Source organism: Chiloscyllium plagiosum, chromosome 20, assembly GCF_004010195.1.
Source record: "Chiloscyllium plagiosum isolate BGI_BamShark_2017 chromosome 20, ASM401019v2, whole genome shotgun sequence".
Taxonomy (NCBI): domain Eukaryota; kingdom Metazoa; phylum Chordata; class Chondrichthyes; order Orectolobiformes; family Hemiscylliidae; genus Chiloscyllium; species Chiloscyllium plagiosum.
In genome coordinates, this window is record NC_057729.1 from 31,891,552 (window position 1) to 31,907,687 (window position 16,136).

Consider the following 16,136-nt stretch of genomic DNA (forward strand, 5'->3'; position numbering starts at 1 on the left):
ATTACTTCTATCTTGCTTTGCCATTTTGTACAGACACATAGAAACATAGAAAATAGAAAGAGGAGTAGGCCATTTGGCCCTCAAACCTGCACTGCCATTCATTATGATCATGGCTGATGAGCAATGGTGTGATCCTGCCTATCCCCCATAGCTCCAAGTGCTATATTCAACTCCTTCTTGAAATCATACAATGTTTAGCCTCGACTGCTTTCTGCAGAAGTGAATCCCACATGCTCACTACTGTCTGGATGAAGAGGTTTCTCCTCTTCTCAGTACTGAATGGTTTACTCCATATCCTTAGACTGTGAGTCCTGGTTCGGGACTCCTCTGCCATTGGGAACATCCTTCCTGCACCTAGTCCTGTTAATATTTTGTTTTTATATGAGTTTCCTCCCCATTCTTCTGAATTCCTGTGAATATAATCCCAACTGATCTAACCTCTTCTGATACTTTAATCCTGCCATCTGAGGCAAAAACCAAAAGTACTGCTGATGCTGCCAATCAGAAACAAAACCAGAAATTTCAGGAAAAGCTCAGCAGGTCTGGCAGCATTTGCAGAGAGAAATCCGAGTTTATGTTTCAGATTGAGTGACCCTTCCTACCGGAATAACATTGATCTGATTTCTCTCCACAGATGTTCCAGACCTGCTGAGCTTTTTCAGCAGTTTCTGGTTTTGTTTCTGCCATTCTAGGAATCAGTCTGGCAAACCCTCACTGCACTCTCTTTCTAGGAGGAACATCCTTTCTCAGATGACGAGACCAAATTTGCATGCAGGTGTAATCCCATCAAGGCCCTGTATAATTGCAGTAAGACATCCTGTACTTGAATTCTCTTGCTATGAAGGCCAGTATACCATGTGCACTCTTACCACCTGCTGCACCTGCACGCTTGCCTTCAGCAACTGGTGTTCGAGGACATCTAAGTTTCATTGTATTTTCCCTTATTTCAATTTATAATTATTCAGATAATAATCTGCCTTCCTATTTTTGCTCCTGAAATGAATAGCCTCTCATTTATCCACATTATACTGCATCTGTCATCCATGTGCCCACTCACTCAGCTTGTCCAAATCACACTGAAGCATCTCTGCATCCTCCTCCCATGATAATCTATTATAAGGATGCTTGTCATGGTTGTCAGCAGGCCTCACTCAATCAAGTCAAGGGGATAGCACTTCATTCAGGGAGTGCTGGCACAATAATTTCTGGGCAAACCTCTGATACCAGGATAGGGCCTTGGAAACAGTTTGTTAACTACTCAGGACAGTCAGAGTCAGGATATTCTCCTCATAAGGGATGAGGAACTATATGTCAGACAGCTCATCTTGACTCTTTCAACTCTATTGGGGGTAACTTTCATCCCGGAATGAGAGATATTACAGGAAATGAAATTGGGTGGCATAGCTGATACTTTTGATGTAGGTGGAGAGATGCCCTGACTAAATAGCAGCGTAGAGGGCATGCAGAGTTAATAGTGTCAGAGATTAGGGTGGGTGAGGATAAGTAAGGGAACAAGGACACTGGTAGAGCTTGAGTATTAGTGGGAGGTGTCTACAATAGGAGCAGCAGAATGAGTGTGAAGTAGTAGAGAGCAGATGTTGGCATGTATGCTGGTGTAGTAGAAGGTGACATTGACCTTAGTCCTGCATTGCTGGGCGCTCCTCCAGCTGGCTGATACTGCACTGACCCAGGAGCAATTTTGGATAACACTGGAATGGTCTAGTCTCAGAGCCTGTCCTCCTGAATCTGAGACAAGGAAGCTCTGCCTGTGCACCAGCTCCTTCAGCTGGACACCAATTTCCCCATCTGCCATGTTTGAAGCAAATGTTAGGAACCATGTAGTGTGTGGAAATGGAAGCTAATGATGGTTTAGATGCAGAGGCCGTTGGAGTGGAAAGTGAGGACCAGGGGACCTTATCATTATTGTGGGACAGTGAGGGCAGAATGGCAGGAGATGGATCAAACACAACTGAAGTAGTGAAGAATTCTCGATTGAGGATAGGGCCAACCTCATGATGAATAAGTTTCATGTTTTTGGTGTAAAGTATTAGATTAAATTGTGTCATGTATATGTTATTAGTCAAGCTGACAAGTTTATAGCCCCAATATTAATTTGGATTGCAAGTCAGGCAGAATAAGGATAAAGCAAACAGAATACAGAGGGTTCTAAGAATAATAGGGTGGTTATGGGAGGGAATTTTAACTTTTCAAACATAGAGTGGATTTGCCATAGTGTTAAGGGCTTGGATGGAGAGACTTTTGTTAAGTGAATACAAGAAAAATTTCTGTTTTAGTATGTGGAGAAGTTGCAAAACCTGACCTACCCTTGGGAAATAAGGCAGGGCAGGTGACTTGATATCGGTGGGGGAGCACTTTAGGGTCAGCGACCATAATTCTATAAATTTTAAAATAATGATGGAAAACGATAGACTGGATCTAAAAGTTATAATTCTAAACTGGAGGAAGGACAATTTTGACAGTATTTGGCAAGAACTTTTAAAACTTGATTGGGGACATAGGGATGTTTGCACATAAAGGGGCAGCTGGAAAATGGAAAGCCTTTAAAAATTAGATAAAGAGAGTCCAGAGACAGTATATTCCCATTATGGTGAAGGACAAGGCTGGTAGGTGTAGGGAATGCTGGATGACTAGAGAAATTGAGGTTTTGTTCAAGAATAAGAATGAAGCATATGTCAGGTATAGACAGCAAGCATTGAGTGATTCCTTAGAAGTCTACAAAGGCTGCAAGAGTATACTTAAGAGGGATATCAGAAGGGCAAAAAGGGGACATGAGATAGCTTTGGCAAGTATGGTTAAGGAGATTTCAAAGCAATTCTACAAATACATTAAGGGCAAAAGGGTAACTCGGGAGAGGATAGGGCCCCTTAAAGATCAGCAAGGCCTATGTGTGGAACTGCAAGAGATGGGGTAAACAAGTATTTTGCATCAGTTTTTACAGTTGAGAAGTATGTGCAAGATAGAGAATGTGAGGAAGTAAATAGCAACATCTTGAAATATGTCCATATTACAGAGAAGGAGGTGTTGGATATCTTAAAAAGCATAAGTCCCCAGGATCTGATCAGGTGTACCAAAGACCTCTGTGGGAAGCTAGGGAAGTGATTGCTGGGCCCCTTGCTGCGATATTTGTATCATCGATAGTCACAGGTGAGGTGCCGGAAGACTGGAAGTTGGCTAACATGGTGCCACTACTTAAGAAAGGTGGTCAGGACAAGCCAGGGAACTATAGAGCAGTGAGTCTGACATCAGTAGTGGGCAAGTCGTTGGAGGGAATCCTCAGGGACAGGATATACATGTATTTGGAAAGGCAAGGACTGATTAGTGATAGTCAACGTGGCTTTGTGCATGGAAAACCATGTGTCACTAACTTGATTGAGTTTTTGAAGAAGTAACAAAGAGGATTGATAAAGACAGAGCAGTGTACGTGATCTGTATGGATTTCACTAAGAGTCCTCATGATAAATTGGTTAGCAAGGTTAGATCACATGGAATAGAGGGAGAACTAGCTATTTGAATACAGAACTGGCTCAGAGGTAGTAGACCAGAGGGTGGTGGTGGAGGATTGCTTTTCAAACTGGAGACCTGTGACCAGTGGAGTGCCACAAGGATCGGTGCTGGGCCAAATACTTTTCATCATTTATATACATGATTTAGATGTGAGCATAAGAGGTATAGTTAGTAAGTTTGCAGATGATGCCAAGATTAGAGGTATAGTGGACAGCGAAGAAGATTACCTCAGATTACAATGGGATCTTTACAGATGGGCCAATGGGCTGAGAAGTGTTTAATTTAGATAAATGCTAAGTTTTGCTTTATTTTGGGAAAGCAAAACTTAGCAGGACTTATACATTTAATGGTAAGCTCCTAGGGAGTGTTGCTGAACAAAGAGACCTTGGAGTGCAGGTTCATAGCTCCTTGAAAGTGGAGTCGCAAGTATATAAGAAAGTGAAGAAGGCATTTGTTATGTTTTCCTTTGTTGGTCAGAGTATTGAGTACAGGAGTTGGGAAGTCATGTTGCGGCTGTACAGGACATTGGTTAGGCCACTGTTGGAATATTGCGTGCAATTCTAGTCTCCTTTCTATCAGAAAGATGTTGTGAAACTTGAAAGGGTTCAGAAAGGATTTACAAGGATGTTGTCAGGGTTGGAGGATTTGAGATTTAGGGAGAGGTTGAACAGGCTAGAGCTGTTTTCCCTGGAGCGTCAGAGGCTGAGGGGTGACCTTATAGAGGTTTATAAAATCATGAGGGACATGGATAGGATAAATAGACAAGGTCTTTTCCCAAGTCTGGGGGAGCCCAGAACTAGAGGGCATAGGTTTAGGGTGAGAGGGGAAAAATATAAAAGAGACTTAAGGGGCTAACATTTTCACACAGAAGGTGGGATGTGTATGGAATGAGCTGCCAGAAGAAGTGGTGGAGGCTGGTACAATTGCAACATTTAAAAGGCATCTGGATGGGTATATGAATAAGAAGAGTTTGGAGGGAGATGGGCCAGGTGCTGGCAGGTGGGAATAGCTTGGGTTGGGATATCTGGTCGACATAGATGAGTTGAACTAAAAGGTCTGTTTCTGTGCTGTACACCTCTATGACTATGGGGAAAAGGATTGGAGCTGAGTCCACTGCTTTTCATAATTTATATAGATGATTTAAATGTGAACATACAAAGTATAGTTAGTAAGTTTGCAGGTGACACAAAAATTGGAAGTGTGGTGGACAGCAAGGAAGATTACCTCCAAGTACAATGGAATTTTGATCAAAAGGGCAGATGGCTGAGGGGTGACAGATGGAATATAGTTTAGATAAATGCGAGGTGCTACATTTTGGAAAGGCAAATCAGGACAGGACTTATACACTTAATGGTAAGGTCCTGGAGAGAGTTGCTGAACAAAGAGACCTTGGAGTACAAGTTCATAGTTCCTTCAAAGTGGAATCACAGGTAGACAGGTTGCTGAAGAAGGTATTTGGTATGCTTGCCTTTATTGGTGAGTATAGGAGTTGGGAAGTCATGTTGTGGCTATGCAGGACATTGGCTAGGCTACTATTGGAGTATTGCATGCAGTTCTGGTCTCCCTTCTATAGGAAGGATATTGTGAAACTTGGAACGGTTAAAAAAAGATTTATAAGGATGCTGCCAGGGTTCAAGGGTTTGAGCTAAAGAGAAAGGCTGAATAGGCTGGGGCTGTTTTACCGGGAGTGTCAGAGTCTCAGAGTGTACAGGGTGACTGTATAGAGAATTATAAAATCATGAGGGGCATGGATAGGGTAAATAGATAAAGTCTTTCCCCTGGGGTGGGGGCTGTCCAAAACTAGAGGGTGTAGGTTTAGGGTGAGAGGGGAAAGGTATAAAAGGACCTAAGGGGCAACTTTTTCAAGCAGAGGGTGGTGTGTGTATGGAATGAGCTGCCAGAGGAAGCAGTGGAGACTGGTACAATTAAAAGGCATCTGGATTCTTATATAAGTAGGAAGGGTTTAGAGAGATATGGGCCAAATGCTGCAAAATGGGACTCAATTTAATTAGGATATCTAGTCGGCATGGACGATTTGGACTGAAGGGTCTGTTTCTGTGATGTATATCTCTATGATTATTCTGGCCTAAGTAGCATGAAGCCAGGAACCCCCTGGTAATTGCATGATACAGTCCCTTATCTGCATCTGTTTGACAGATAGCTGCCAGTCACCATAACAAAGGGCTCCAGGCCTCAGTTCAATCGTACAATGGTAGGGCTTGGTGGCCATGCAATTGGGTAAGGGGAGGGAAACAGGGAAAGCTAGGTTTGCTTAGTATGACCTGGAAAAGAATGCCAGCTCTTTGTGAACCCACAAGACAGTAAAATAAGTTTTTAAACTTCAGGCAAAGATTCTTCCTGCTAACTTTACTAGCTGAGAATGCCACAATGGATACCAACTCGGACCACTGCTTATGTGGTTAAGCCACAATTATGTAATTTGAGCTTAATCTGCACATTGGAGGAAAGATGCCCATTGGCAGGCGTCCTTTGCTGTCAATGTTTAAAAATGAAGCACGTCAGAAAGGAGGAGGACATCACTGCAAAGTCTGGTTTGAGAGTCCTTGTCCTCTGCTTCTGTTTTGTCAGGCAGGCAAGGTTAAAATTGCCCCATGCTTAAATTTTTTTTTGCAAGCGTGGGAGATGATGAAGCACCAAAGAACAAGTAAGTCTGCCTGAAATCTGGCCTCGAGTTTAACTACTTGGTGAAATGAAGTTGCTCGTGGCTACCAGGAGACCTTGCTTCATTAACATCCAGCCTGGAAGTTCGCACAAAGCAGCAGTCTAGAAATTAACAAAGTAGCAGGTGGTTGCCATCCAGAACAATGGCTAAAGTTCCTACAGAAGATTAGTGCAACAAAGAAATGTTGCTCCTGGCCTTGGTTGGTTGTACTTGGCAGAAAAGTATATATTACTCAGGTCTATAGTTAAAATGGCTGACTAGTCTCCACTCATGTCATTGGATCTCAATTTGCACCTTCAAAGAGGATTCCAACTGTTTGAAGTGGATGTGCTTATGCATCCAATTTAGCAGGGCAGCTTCCAAGATTAGGTTGAAAAAGGATGTATGAATCCACACTTCATTTTAATGGTTATGTCCTGCCTGATTTTCATTAGGTTAAGAGTACTGTGGAGCAGAGTTAAAATAGATGTCAAAATAATTCAATAGATTAATAGATTTTGAATTTGATTAAATATTGCAAACAAAATAATGACGTGTTTATTTTCATGATGACTGGATATCTCAAAAGCGGTATAGGCAATAAAGTCCCTTTGAAGTTTAGCCTCTATTGTTCGGTGAGAAATGCAGCAGCCAATTAATTTGTATGCAACAACCTTCCACCAACAGCAATGTGGTAAAGATGGGGTCATCAGTTTTCATAATCTTGGTTGAAGGATAAATATTGACCGGGTCACTAGAAGTATCTGCCTTGCACTTCTTCAGAATCTTTAGCTTCACCCAAACAGGCAGATAAGGTTTGAAAGACAGCGTCGCCAACTCTGCAGGACTTCCTCAGTTCTTCACTGGAATACCAGCCTTGGTTTTTATTCTCTGTGCAGCCCTGGAACAGGACTTGAACACAAAATTCTATGACTCAAGAAGCAAGAATGCTACCTACAAAGCAACAGCTAACAAAACAATTAAGATGTTGCAATGGAATCATTAACGGTTCAGTCGCTTTGGTATGACACTGTCTAACATTTCAACCAGTGTTTAATTTGTGACTCAAAATGTCAATGAAGTATATAAGTCAAATGTTGATATACCTGTAATAATTATAAAATGGGACTACTTGGAAGATTCATGACACATTGTTTTATTGTTTCGCAGTTAACAGGGCACAACTAAGGGAAGATTATGGCTCCTTCTCCTCTGCACGTGTTTAAAAAGGAGACAGGATTTTCTCAGGAAAGTCAGCCTCAAATCCTGGTCTGTGGTTTGTTAGTGGCTGGGGGAGCCTTCCTGCTACTGGTGCTGCTCACATTTCTCTGTAATAACTGTCAAAGGTAAGAAATAATGATCACCTCAGCTCAACTGTACATTTATTTCTGGTAAACTGTTTCTCATTCTGTCTGCTTTTCTGCCTTTTCGATTACTGTTCAGGATGGATAAAGTGATCCTTAGTGGATGGCTGTGTGAATGTGGTGGTTTACACAAGAATTTATTGGTAAATACCTGTTTATGCCAAACTTGAGGGCTACTGGCTGCATATAAGCAAACACATTATTTTATTGAAGCAATGCGCTTGAGATTGCGAATCGCAGTCCTGGCCCTGTGTCAGGCAGTACCCCTTTATTTTACGTAATGCCAACTGAAATTCTCCTGACCAGGTCAGATCTATCCAATATTCAGAGCAGTTCACCCCACCATGGTTACAATATAAATACTTGGAAATGATGCATACGAAAGCTCACAAGGTCAAAGGTACTCCTCTGGGACACATTAAACTGGAATTGCACTGAAAATGGTGTCAAGCTCAATTAGTATGATATTACCTGCTTTCAGGGCTTCCCATTACTTCTCTTCCAGACCAGGTCAAGAACTAACTGCAGATTTATTCTGTAACTTTCACCTTGCTGTAGAACAGAAACTATTCTGCAGAGATGAAAACCAAACATGAACGTATTGTAAAAGAAATATAAAAGCAATGAACTCCATACAATTAGAAAATGCAGCCAAAGAGATTTCAGGGTGCAGAAGAGAAATATTTTATTTCTGGAGGAAAATGGTCTTGAGACCAACTACATACGCTTAATCTATACATTCTTTGAATCCACAATATGGACAGCAGGTATTTGGATTTTCATTGAGTTGTAATAACTTGGCAAGTGAAACCAATTAAGGATGAGGGCAAGTTCAAGTTGTGAACCCACATCATGCACTCTCAACCTCCCTGGATTTATTGAGATGATAGGTGTGTCCTAATCTTCTGCAATTTTCATATAATCAGGCCAGGTCTTCAAACATTGTGCTCCATGGCAACTCCAGAATGTAATGAACCATAGTCTTCATGAGGAAATCTCCTGATAATAAGTTCAAAACGTCCTTCTCATGCACCACAGCCCCATGTTAGACAATGACCCACTACCTAACCCCAAACCATGCTTACATTCAGCTAAGATACCAGCATGTCTATTCACCTACCACACACTGTATAAAATAATTAACTCAAAAGAGATAATAGAATTGTCAAAAGTATGCTTTTTTAAAAAGTCATTATTATTTAGGAGCTTTAAAAGAAAACTCCTGTGATACTTTTACCAGCCCGCAGTTAATCATTCAGAACGGAGCTGCAAGCCCTTGCAACCACCATGTTGTATAAATAAACCTTGTATAATTGACAAAAAAGGTCAGGGAGATAGTGATGTTCACCACACAATGTTTTCCCTGGGTTCAAATATTTCATCAGGCTAATGGATGGCCAGGCTCCCAGCCAAGCTTCATTATGCATTCTCAGTTGAAAGGCCAGATATTCGAGGCTAAAACATCTGAGCCCCTGTTTGACTGACTGCTCTGGCTATCTGATGGCTAGGAGAAAATGAGGACTGCAGATGCTGGAGATTAGAGTTGAGAGGTGGCTGCTGGAAAAACAGAGCAGGTCAGGCGGCGTTGAGGAGCAGGAGAATCGACGTTTTGGGCATCAGCCCTTCATCAGGGATGGCTATCTGATGGCTGCTCAATTTCAAGCTATTTATTTACACATTGTTAAGTGGTTTCAAGGGGCTTGACATTTCAAGTATTAAACTCTAAATGTCTGGATTATTGACACTTTTATTGGACAGCAGTGAATGGATTTTGCTTTAACATGGAAGTTATGAATAAATTGTTTCTTTAAAAAGTACTTTATTACACATGATATTCTCAGTATAGGACTCATTGTTCCTATATATGCATAATGGGTGAATGAGTATGTGAGCGCCACAGCCTAGCATGGGGGGGGGCAGGTAGAGGGTGGGGGTGGTGGTTGGGAACATGAGGATGCATGCAGAAACATAGCTTGGCATGGAATGGTCACAGAATGACTGGAGGTGGCATGAATCTTGACCTGGGGAGTGTGCAAAGGGTGAGGAAGTGTGAGAACTAAAGTACTCAGGGCCTTCCTTTTTCATTATAACTGGGACAAAATAGCACAGCACTGATCAATTCTTTTAAACAGCTCACTTTGACATTTAGCAGTGCCTCTCAAGGGCTACTTTTTGTTTTTCAGGGACTTTTTTCCCCCAATCTTACTAACTTCTCAATTGGCTGATAGTCATTTCGTAACATCACCTTCTGAACGTGTCTTGACATGTCAGATATTTTGAAACAGAAGCAGAATTTGAAAGATTCACCAATTTCTCCAAAAACAATATTAACTTCCATTAAACTTTAAGCCACACTAGGCAAGAAAAGCATTAATATCCTACAGACCGCCATATTTAAATTGGCACAAGAAAACAGGTATATATTAGCAGTAAGTGGTTTAAACAAAATTGACACGCATCTGTACACAAAAAGCCATCACTGTGAACACACCAACACAGATTGGTGAGATCATAGGTAATGTGTTTCCATTGTACATGCACACAGCTAGAATATTTTAACCAGGCAATTAATACATGAATCTTTGTTGCATTTCAGATTCCAACTTTAGATTTAAATTTAACAATTTACACTGAATTCATTACAATAGCATCCATTACATTTTTCCCTGTTGTAACTCTTGTAGGATAGAGGTATCAAATTCATTTCAAATAAATCAGTACCTTAATGGTTCAAGATTTTCTATTTACCTGAATATTTATTTGTTGACAGTTTGAAACTGTTTTTTCGGCTTTACATCCTCAGTCTCTATTTCCCCCAACCTCCTTATGGTGACCCCATTTTCCACCAACACCCACCCAGATCCAGCAGCTTCTTCAGCTGAAAGAAAGCTATTCACTCCCTATCCTCATATCACTAAAAAGGCTTCTCCCTAACTTCCTATGAATCATAACATTTTCTTGGTGAAAAATAGAGTGATTTTGTAACAGCTTCTATTTCCCTCAAGACTTGTAAACTTCTCTTAAATGCAGGGTCATGTCATCTCAGGATGAAAGCTTCAAAGCTAATGTGGGGATGAGGATGACACTGACCAGAGTGTTCATTCTTTCTGTTAGACATTGAAGAACCCACAAATGACAAATAATTCAACAGATTGCAGATTACTTTCCCTCAAAAAAATTGTCCAAATGTATATTCTAGTTTGGTCTAAAAATGTAAACCACATGCAAGCAGTTCAGGAATCGAGAGCTAACAAGTTACCCTGAAACATTGTACAAACAACAGGTGTGAACAAATGATAGGAATGCTTAAACATTATATAAACAATAGTTAAAATCTCTCAAATCAGATTAATCAAGTTATTGTCATTTAAGTCCTGGTCCATATAATAACTGCCAAGACTATTATCTTCTGCCTGAGGTTAACATCCAGTATGCAGAACAGACTCTTCTGTGCCATCCAAAGTATTTAGCATTTTACACTGATGGTATTGGAGTAGCTTTTGCCTCAGGTCAGGAACATCTGCTTATCATACTTCCTAGAAAAGTCACTCAATGTCACCTAAGTTATGCTTGCTATATGAAATATGACCAGATTCTCCCTTTTTTGGATTTTGAATGACCTCTCTTTTCTGGTCACAATAGTCCAATTCAGAGCTATGCTGAAATTCCAAGAACACAATCTTACAATTCACAATAAGCTGATCAAAAGAAATCTGTATAAAATGTATTCATAGTGTTAGGAAAATGTACTGCACCAAAACACACTGGACTTATATCAATTGAAATATTTATAAGTTCCTAGGCACTTGGCAAATAAGGATTTTTTTTATTCTTTAATGGCATGTGGGTGTCACAGAAAAGACCAGCATTTAATCTGTAATTAGAATAGAATTGCCCTTAAGTTGGAGAAAAGTCAATGAATTGATGATTTTAAAAGCCAAGAAGTTACGATAGGCAAATTAACTGACCAAGAAGACAGTTGATTGTCTGGGTTGATCTGAGGTAGCTAAGAAAGTTTTTTTTGTAAAAGGTAAAAATGAATTAAAGATACATATGAGGTCTGAAAGTAAAAATACTGTTTTGTATTGCTATGTATAAAAAATCTGGATTTTCTCCCATGTTATTTAATAACAGTTGTGTTAAAAAAAAAGACCCCTTTCTTCCCTTAAGGTGAATGAAGATTAGGATCTCATCAATAATTTTGATTCGGGATGTCTCAGTGTTAATAAGAATTAATGATAGCCACCTGAGGGCACTGTTACACAACATAAGAAAGGAATGTCCTACCGATACCCACCTGAAATCTCTTCTGATTTATATTTATATTGTTCCAGTACAAATTCTTAATGTGTGAAGTTTATGCAGTTAAAAGAAATGCCAGAGTAAACTTGACAGATTTGCTGACCCTAGTAGTCAAGGAAATCTCAGGTAAATAATGAGCTAAAATCTCCAAGTACATTTTACAGTCAGTGGCAAGCAACAGTACCCACTGCTGCTTGTTTGGAAAGCTGCCTGCAATGATCTAGTGATCTCTATGGCATGGTTTTCACCTTTCCTGGCAGCAGGTTAAATCTGGCACCATGCCAAGGAGGTGCCCTGGCCTGCAGTAGTGGTGATATCAGCAAGCTGGGTAAAACTGTCAATCACTGAAAGTATTCTCTCACACTCCAAAGCAGAAGGTTAAAGACATTTAATATTTCTTCAGTTATAATTTCAATTTTCAAATGTCAAATGATACTGGCTGGATTAGAATGGAAGCTAAAATAAAGATAGATCAATTTTTAAAACTATAAGAGGTGCAGATGGTGTGTTAAAAAATGGATGGAGTATTCTCATGTCTTGGAACATAACTGGAATCAAAATGTCACATTTTCAAATCAAGTCCAGGAGGTTGAGATAAGATTCTAGTAACTGGCAAGTCATCTCTTATCAGGGATCATCACTCATTACCACCCTTATTATTACTTAAGCTCACCTCATTAACATGCAAGTTGTCACAGCTATAACAATGAAACACTGAGAATGCCTGACATGAAAGTCTGAGTGAGTACCTGGCAACTCCGTCTCACCGCTGGTTTCTCTGAACACCCATCTCTAATATTTCAGGCACGACCAGTAGCTGCATGCACCCCACATCGACAGAGATTGCCACCTGATCAGCACCCAGTCTCACTATATCATGGCACATCTCCAATCCACTGACAGTTTGCCTCTACACTACCATGCTGTACTCTCAATGCACCAGCACCTTTCTTTGCAATGCTGCTGCGAGGACGCATTAAAGTGTAGTGATAGCTGCTCAGTTTACTGACTTGGCTAGGGAGTCTCAGGGCTGTTCGCTCTTTACCTTAGCACTCACCAACTTTGCACTGACTGGATGTTCACAGCATCCCTGTCTTGCCTTTTTTGAATTTCTTCTTCAGCTTTAAAGGCCCAAAGAACTTCTGTCTTGCCATGCTGTTCAGTGCAGACACGAAGCCATGCAAAAATTAGGAGCCATTGTTTTCAGACTTTCCTTTTTTAATTAATTAATTCATGTCATTTGAGCACCATTGGCTGGGCCAGCATTTGTTGCAAAATCCCAGTTGCCTTGAAAAAAGTAATGGTGAGTCATTGGTGATGATGGAATTCTTTTCTTACAGATGATTTTGTGATCTTGGAACCCTCTGCCTCAGAGACTGTGGAGGATTGGATATTCATTGAATATTTTAAAGTTAGAAGTAGAAAAGCTCTTGTAAGGCAGGGAAATCAGAAATTGTTATGGGTATATGGGGATGTGAAATTCAAAACACAAATAGGTCAACAATGATCTTATTAAATGGCAGAATAGATTAGATTAGATTCCCTACAGTGTGAAAACAGGTCATTCGGCCCAACCAGTCCACACCGATCCTCCGAAGAGCAACCCACCCAGACCCATTTCTGTCTGACTAATGTACCTAACACTCTGGGCAATTTAGCTTGGCCAATTCACCTGACCTGCACGTCTTTGGATTGTGGGAGGAAACCGGAGCACCCAGAGTAAGCCCACGCAGATGGCTTAAAGACTGAGTCGAGAGTGTGGTGTTGGAAAAGCACAGCAAGTCAGGCAGCATCCGAGGAGCAGGAGCATTAATGTTTCAGGCAAGAGCCCTTCATCAGGAATGGCCTACTTCTGCTCAAGACTAATAAGGTTGTATGTTTGTGTGCAATATGAAGACTAATTTCTACACTCGCATGTATTACAATGTCTGTCTATCATGTGGTCCATTTTGTAATTACTTTTATTTCAGTAATTAGTCTAATTATTTTTCTTGACAGCATGTAGAATCTTTTAGGGAATGAGAGTTTATTCAAATAATAGGTATCAGATCTAATGGACCTCTTGACAGGACTTTTTTGTTCTTTTATTAGTTCATGAGATGTGAGTGTTACTCTGAGCCAGCTTTTATTACCTATCCCTAATTTCCCAGATGGCAGTTGAGAATCAACCACATTTTTGTGTTTCTGGAGTCACATTACTTCCATTGAAGCCAACTGAAGTAAAATTTTAGGAAATATGTAAAGTGAACCGCCACATCTCTACCATTTGTTTTACAGCATGTTGCAAAGTCAAAATCTACCTCGGTGGGACAAGTTGGTTTACCACTAGAAGATCAAACCTGTGAACTCTCAGAACTAATGTAAATAATGACTGCACCTTAAATCAGTTAACAAGACCACATCTTAGTTTCAACAGAAGCAATAATATTTTAGAATCACACTAGGCAGTAGGGGCAGATGCATAAATGGCAGTTAACAGTGAGATGCACATCAGGGACATGGCAATCAAAGCAATGTAAATAAGTTAAGGCTTTGAGAGTAAAGGAGAAGAGAAACATTGCCAGTACTTTTACTTTGTATTTAACGCAAACTCAGAACATAATAGTTGCATTTTAAGGTTGATTGACTCAGTTTTTCCCACTGAGCAAGACTAAACAAATATTAATTGGCATTGAAGACAACAACTTTTAAAAGAGGTTCATAATTCCCAGCATCTGTTCTGTCAGCAAACCCCTCATTAATTGCTGTCTTTGGTAGAGGTTCCAAATGAGGTATTTACTGGCTTTTTAGTGCCACAGTTAAGCTCATACAGTCTGTAGAGGCAACATTTGATTTTTACATTATCACATGGAATTCTGTTTTTGTCTATAAGGAGATAATAATTGTTTCTTTCATACTTCATATGAAAATGTTCTTCGAAGCCACCTGCTGCTCACTGAAGGCCACATAATTACAGCCGTTAAATAATCTACATTTCTTGTTCAGCCCAACCTTGTTGGCTGCAAATTTCATGAGTGAGTTAACAGTTTGTAAAATTGACATCACATTTTGTGACAGTTTCAAGGGAGCAGCAATCACAGTAATGATCTTGAGTTTTCTAATGAATACAATGTCTTCTACACAAAGTGAGTTCTGTATAATATACTGAGCCATTCTCTGCAATCACAATAATTTGTCTCAATCCACGTGGAACATTTATTGAACAGCAACGTGGAATTTGAAAACATGAACAAGAATCAGAAATGTTTTCAAATATAACAGTGTCATTTGTATATGTACAGATAATAAACTTTATTTCAAAAGAGGTTGGGTATGATATAATAATACAGACCTGAACCAGCAGATCCTCACAAACTCTGTTCCCAGATTCCTCAGAACTAGAAGATAGCAGACTTTTTTTCCCATGCACCTGTGAAGGAGAGCAATTAACAGGCAAGTTAGTACATGCTATTCTTGAATAATACCTTAGAGTTGGTTCCAATATTAATAGTTTTGCAAGTGGATTACTTGCTTACTCCCTGAAACAGGGAATGGTCATTACCAAAAGGGCATAAAAGATATGCTTATATCATAAGAAGTTGATATAAGTTTTCTTTTTAGACCATTAAACATGATTACTATTAATGATTTTGCCATCCACTTCGGTAGAAGCAATGTTTTTTCTTGTCTATTTTCTCCCAAGTTGAGCTGAGTGTTGACCTATAGAGCAGAGTTTAATGCCCCTCCTCCCAGAAATAGGTTAGATGGCAGGGTGTATTCAGTTGGATAGGCATTGCTTTCTGTCGTTCAGCCTCTGCCTGGGAAGGATCAGTATCTGCCAAATGCTAATCTGACCCAACAAAACCTAAAGTGGGCCATTGGTAAACAAACAGTGGCAAGCAGGAAGTTAGCTTGCATGGAGCCTGAAGCAGGATTCCAAGGGATCCTGCCCTCATTTACCTGTGACCTTGACCCCTCATTGATTCTCGACCTCTGGCAAATCAATTACCAATATCAGTGGGGAAGGGCAAAGAAATTCTGTCTGGCCTCTGTTTAGCTAGTATTTTGGGAGAGATGTAAGATTTCCACTCCTGTGATCCTAAATCCTGGGGAAGGATAAGGTTAACCAGATAAGTGTCTGACGGGCACTTTATCCAGTGTCTGGATCAGTGGTGCTGGAAGAGCACAGCAATTCAGGCAGCATCCGAGGACAGGCAAAATCGACGTTTCGGGCAAAAGCCCTTCATCAGGAATAAAGGCAGAGAGCCTGAAGCGTGGAGAGATAAGCTAGAGGAGGGGGGGGG

At 40.4% G+C, this 16,136-nt stretch overlaps 1 protein-coding gene across 2 annotated transcripts in view; it reads left to right on the forward strand.

Annotated features, from left to right (window-relative positions):
• Positions 1-16,136, forward strand: part of LOC122560140 (phosphoprotein associated with glycosphingolipid-enriched microdomains 1-like) — a 107,014-nt gene that overhangs the window by 46,393 nt on the left and 44,485 nt on the right. For both annotated transcript variants that reach the window (XM_043710432.1, XM_043710433.1), the window contains exon 2: positions 7,358-7,533. In XM_043710432.1, coding sequence (XP_043566367.1) covers positions 7,385-7,533 — 149 coding nt within the window. In that variant the 5' untranslated portion in view covers positions 7,358-7,384. The remainder of the gene's footprint in view (positions 1-7,357; positions 7,534-16,136) is intronic.